This window comes from Mandrillus leucophaeus, unplaced genomic scaffold, assembly GCF_000951045.1.
Source record: "Mandrillus leucophaeus isolate KB7577 unplaced genomic scaffold, Mleu.le_1.0 Scaffold283, whole genome shotgun sequence".
NCBI lineage: Eukaryota > Metazoa > Chordata > Mammalia > Primates > Cercopithecidae > Mandrillus > Mandrillus leucophaeus.
Window position 1 is genome coordinate 3,165,309 of NW_012102954.1, and position 6,000 is coordinate 3,171,308.

At 37.4% G+C, this 6,000-nt stretch overlaps 1 protein-coding gene across 1 annotated transcript in view; it reads left to right on the top strand.

Moving 5' to 3' along the window:
• The window catches only part of ARHGAP24 (Rho GTPase activating protein 24), a 94,665-nt gene extending 89,035 nt beyond the window's left edge, over positions 1 to 5,630 (top strand). Inside the window, 1 exon segment of the mRNA XM_011985443.1 lies at positions 5,226 to 5,630. Within this exon segment, the coding sequence (XP_011840833.1) occupies positions 5,226 to 5,461 (236 nt within the window). The 3' untranslated portion in view covers positions 5,462 to 5,630.
• The last annotated feature ends 370 nt before the right edge of the window (positions 5,631 to 6,000 follow it).

Genomic DNA, 6,000 nt, shown 5'->3' on the forward strand with positions numbered 1-6,000 from the left:
ATATACTGCATACCGTGGAATCACATCTTAAAAATGATTTATGTTCTAAAGTCAGTGCAAATGGTGACAATTGAGTGTGATCAAAATTTCTTCTCAAAGTCCCACAAATCTCTCATAGGTTGTAATATTTTACCGACATTGCCAGTTTTGCTTTGTTTTCTTCCCCCAGCAATAGGACAGATCACTGTTTCTTTGACTGATTGAGGGGACATGAGGTATGAAATCATGTGCACTCAAATTCTGAGAACACATTTATACAGTGAAATACCCCACCAGATGCCAAGGAAACTGATATTGATTGAAAGCATGGAGATGTATTTGTTCCCCTTCACCCTTGCCATGGGAGCATGCATTCATTGAGTGGATGCATTGTGGTGGAATTGCCTGTGTTTTTTAAGTTGTTCTCTCTCCCTTTTTCCTTTTCTCTAGCTCTCTCCTACTATCTCATTCTCTCATGTTTGCTGAACATGTATAGTAAGGTATTGTAATTTCAAATACATTGCAACTCTGTGATATACGGCATCCTCTTTATTTACATCCTTGTTTATATGTATGCTTATATATTCTTTGTTGAAGTCACACAGCTATATATCTATGTGTATACTGTTTGATTCTTAGAAGAGTTTGTTAGGGGCATGAGTTTCATCTCTGATTGCACCATGTTATACTGTTGTGTTCTTGGCCCATCTGGTTGCAAAAGAAAATCATACAAACAGATGTAGAAACCAGTTTCCTCCTCTGGAAAACAATTCAAAAGCTACAAGCCCATCAAATGCTGAGAACTGTCTAGCTATGGCATGGTACAGTAGACATCATTAAGATTTTTATCTTAAGATTGATACAGACACAGGTTAATTTCTCAGTTTTGTTTTTGTTTTAGCTTGGAATAGCTGTTTATTTAGATGATTACTTTGTTCATCATTATGTTGGTTTTCTAACCAAGGCGATAGTTCTATTTTGTAATCTCACATACCACCCAGCTACCATGGCCTGACTTCAGTGAAAGTATTTTCCCAGCAGAGATTCAGTGAAAGCATTCTCTGAGAATTTGAGTGAATAAACTGTACTTAGTGTTAAACCACAATTGGTTATGCGTATTTCTTGCCAAAACTAAAAGGTATAAATTCTGAATATTTTTTTCATAAGGACAGTTTCAGATTCTTTCAAGTGTAATGATTTTGACATTGTGTTTAAGAACAATTTTCATGCTAATTGAAGTCTCCTATGTAAAAGGAAAAAGTCAAGTTCTTAACGTACAGTTTTCTTTAAGGCATTAAATGCAATGAAAAAGAACCTTCTAGAATATTCTTTGTAGAGATTCTGTTGTGATTATTGCAGAGCTCCATCTGTAGATTCAACAGATTTATTGAGTACCAGGTAAGCACTATTAAAGGCATTGGGTATGCTTAGTAAGGAAAGCCATGTCCTTGACGTCATGAAGCATATGATCTCCTGGTGGGGCGATAGACAATAAAGAACTAAATAAATAGCAATTTAGAGAAGTATCAGGGAGACAAAGGACACAGTTCAGTGACAGAGAATAAAAAGAGGTGACCTAATTCACAGGGTGATTAGTGAAGGTTTTTTGGAAGAGGCAGATTTTAAGCCAAAACTTAGATAAAAAGGAGTTGAGCATGAAAACAGCTCAAGGCAGTTTTGTAGGCAGAAAGCAGCAAGGCATAAAGGAGCTTGGGTGTTTCCAGAACTGAAAGGAGATAAGAGTGGTTAAGTATGTATGTGTCTGGTATGGGGAGGGATGGGGAGAAGGTGACATGAGATTAGGTTGGAGAGGTAAACAGGTGCCAGATGATTCAGAGCCTTATTGGCCATGGTAAGACTCTGGATTTTGAAATAAGTACAGTGGGAAGCCAACAGCATTTTCAAATGTTGAGAGTCCTTATCTGATTTGAATTTTTAAAAGCTCACTTTGGCTGCGTTTTGGAGAATGAAATATGTGTGAGCATGTACCTGTGTGTTTGCGTTTATGGCTAAAAATGGAAGCAGTGAGACTCCTCGGAAGGCTATTAGAATCATCTCCTCAAAAGATAATAGTGGACTGCACCAGAAGGTGGCAATGGAGATGAAGCCAAAAGGATGGATTTGAACTATTTTTAGAGGCATTCTGAATTTACTGATTGATTTGATATCCGAGGTGAGGAAGAGTCAGGAGTCAAATGATAAGTTTTCTATATACTTATCTTTGAAACTGGGTGTACCATGGTGTCATTTACTAAGGTCAGGTTTGGGGGAAGATCACATTTCAGAGGGGGATCATGTTCACTTTCAGACCCTTAGCATGAAACCTATTGCAAAATTGATTACTTCATCAAACATTGATTGAGCTTCACTGCATGCCAGACATTCTACTGAGTAGTAAGGATATCTGATGTCCCTACACTTACGGAATTACAGAGATGATAGATTTCAGAGTGCTAGAAGAGACCATAGTTGGAAATAATCCAGTCCAGCATCCTCATTTTAAAGATGAAGTGTAGAATTTTAATCATTTTATTTTTCCAGAAATATTAAGACCTCTATAAAAATTGTGGTTATTTTAGTAAAACTTAATTTTCCTCATCCAACAATAGTTGTGGCATTTTTTTTCCCTTAGGAGTATAAGTCTGTTTTCATTTCTGTTTTAATGAATTGTTACAACTAGTCTTCAATTAGCATTAGTAAAGCACTTTCTGATGCATTCTGAAATCATAAAAGTATAGGCATTATAGTCAGTTCAGTGGGCAATATAGTCATTGACTTCGGTCAGACTTATAAACAATATATGCAAAAGGAATCAGAAACCATGTTCTAGTGTACACACATTTCTCACTAAGGCATTAATGTACACAAAAGGGAAATTAGCTACTTGTATTTTTTATATTATCAATGGTAGGTTGCTAATAACCTTGAAGCATGTTAGAGGGAATTTTTCAAACTTAATAGAAAGCATGAATTTGAGAGGAAAGAAAAAAATACATAAGGGCCCTAAATAATTTGTTGTGCAATGAATTCTAGATTTGTGTGTGCATGTTTGTGGGGTGCCTGTGTGTGTGTGTGTTGGAATGTTTGTTTTAAGGTCCCATTTAACTTTATAAGTTAAGGTGTTTGGTCAAAGAATAAGTAGGCAGTGATGAAACAGCAAGTTGTGTAAACAGTTTAAATACCAGGAGATGAAAAAGATTATTTAGGGTGGTCTAACTAAGCATACTTACTATCTAAATTACAGCATTAATTGTTCATTTATGATGGAGTTCTTGGCTCGTCATAGTAGGTCAGGTACTATGAAGGAAAGGAGATGAAAATTCCTGCCCTGCGGGCATAGCAAATTGGAAGCATCAGGTATGGTCCAGTCTGCACACACACGGGCACACACCTGAGGGGAGAATGTTTTCTCCAATAAGTGGTTATGGTCATGGAATGCCCCATAGGGCAAAGGAGGTGTCCAGATGTATTGTAGAGACAGGGGCCTGTTTTTTAAGAAAGGAAAAAAGTGCATATTGAATGAGACAGATAATAGTCAAGTGACTTCCTTGAAGTTTAAAAGTAGTTTAAGAGGTGAAGATTAAGGTAAGCATAGTGATAGATTGAAATATATGCCAATGAAGGAGGCAAATCTTCTGCAAAGATGGTTGAAGTTATTAAAATAAGTAATTAGAACAAAGGTTCTGCTTCATCCCTGCAACAGGAATGACAGGACTAAATTGAGAGAACTTGAATCACAATAATGGAAGATTTGACCCTGAGACTTCAAGGAAGAAACATAAATGACCAAGGACTGACAATAGAAACTTCATGGAATTTATAAGTAGAATTGTATACATGCAAATTGATTAAAAAATTAGCGGTGAATATAAAGACCAGACAGAAAGACAGCTTGTCTTCCAGAATCAATCAGAAATGATAAAACAGGGACTTTGTTTATATGCCTGGACAGGAATAATTTGTGCTTTATCAGATAATCAATATCTTTATAACCTCATCAGAGACACAAGAGATAGAGAGGGCTTCCCAATTCCTGAATAAATGTTTAGAAATAAACATTAGCAAGAATTTGGAGGAAGCTTTCAGGACAGGAAAATCTCTTTTAACCACTTGTGCCTGGCTCCGCTAGAATGTCCACCTTCTCTGTTTTTACTGGGGCAGTTTTAGCATCTCAACTGTTGGTTAATATTTTTCCAATGAAGAACTCATTTTCTTGCTTATGTGTAGTTAGTATGGCCTTATACTACTTCACACATAATCTTAAAATATTCCTCATCATGTCACATACTGGAAGACACCACACCCTCCTGAAGCTTCAGAATGGCTGTACGGCAAAGGAAAAAACTATAGGAAAAACTAGCAAAAGCAGGTACTTCGTTTTTTTTTGTTTTGTTTTGTTTTGTTTTTGGTTTCCTCTTAAAGTTTTTCAGCTGTACGAATCCCTGACCAGCCAAAGAAATTGTTGAGGGAATAATCTGGGAAACAGAGAGTAGAAACATCTTGAGATATGTTCCCCTATGTAAGACAAATGTCTTCCATTAAGGTTTTCTAAATAGTCTCTTGAAATGGGGACACAGGTCAGGCTAGCTCTTGCCCAGGTAAACCTAAGCCTGCAGGAGCCTGCCCTAGCCTGTGCCCAACAGACACAGAGGCCATAATCTTGAGAGTTATGCTTTAGTTTGTTTTTAGAAATTCCTTCTTCACACATTACCTCTAGAACTTTCTCATTTTTCAGTTCTTCTTAGGTTATTTTTAGAAATTCTTTCTTCACACATTACCTCTAGAACTTTCTCATTTTTCAGTTCTACTTAGGGACAAAGAGCACCACTTAGCTGCTGAATTCATTTAAGAAGGCAGGACGGCAAAACAAGCTCTCTGCATGTTTCCTCTGGGCATATTGTTGCCAGGTCTGTGGTTTGTGTCTAGAAATTTGACCAATGAGTTGAGGAACATTTTTCACCCCTTTTCCCACTCCCTTCCTCTTTCCTTTTCCTTCCCTTCACTTCTCTTGCTCTCTCTCTCTTTCTCTCCCTCTTTCTTTCTCTTTCCTTCTCTCTTTCTCTCTCTTTCTTTTCTTTTCTTTCTCTCCTCTCCCTCTCTTTCTTTTCTTTCTTCTCTCCTCTCCCTCTCTTTCTTTTTCTTTCTTTCTTTCTTTTTTTTTTTTTTCCTGGAGAAGAGTGGTTTAAAAGGGAGTTGAATATAACAGAGCACCTTATTATTTTCCTTTCTTTCTGTTTGCTAACTAGGAAAGTCCATAAGCTTGATAATGGAGGAGAACAATGACGCCACGGAGAACCCCCAACAAGGCCAAGGGCGGCAGAATGCTATCAAGTGTGGGTGGCTGAGGAAGCAAGGAGGCTTTGTCAAGACTTGGCATACTCGCTGGTTTGTGCTCAAGGGGGATCAGCTCTACTATTTCAAAGATGAAGATGAAACCAAGCCCTTGGTGAGTAGGAGAAAATGTAAAGCATTAAGGGCCTAAGAAAGCCAAGAAATAGAGGGATTTGCTGGAAACTGATTGGGACTGAGACCACCCAAAGTCCCCCGGTCTCCTTCAGTTCATTGTCATCTTTCACCCTTTTACCCATTGTTTGCTTTGAGTTGGAGATAATAAATTTGCTAATTCAGGCCAAGAGGCAAATTATACTTGTCTAATATTAATTTCAGTTTTTACCAGAGGAGAATGTCTCAGTTCCTCTGGCAAACTTAGTTCATGAGAAAATTTTAATAGACATCTGCTAAAAGAGATATTGTAGCCAAAACATCTTTCTTTTTCTCAGGAGTAAATGGAAAGCACAGGTTTGAAGGAAGAACTGTAGGCACAACTTTCAGTAATTTCTGAGACATTTTCAGTATCAATTCTCAGAGGCTTCCCTGCATACTTTAACTTACATTAAATATGGATGTGGTGCTGAACCAAATGACATTGATACATTCAACCAGCATACATAATATACCCATTCCTCTGTGAATAGTCTCTCTGTTGCTCTGTAGTTCCTTAGTGGTTCTTTATTTGCTTAT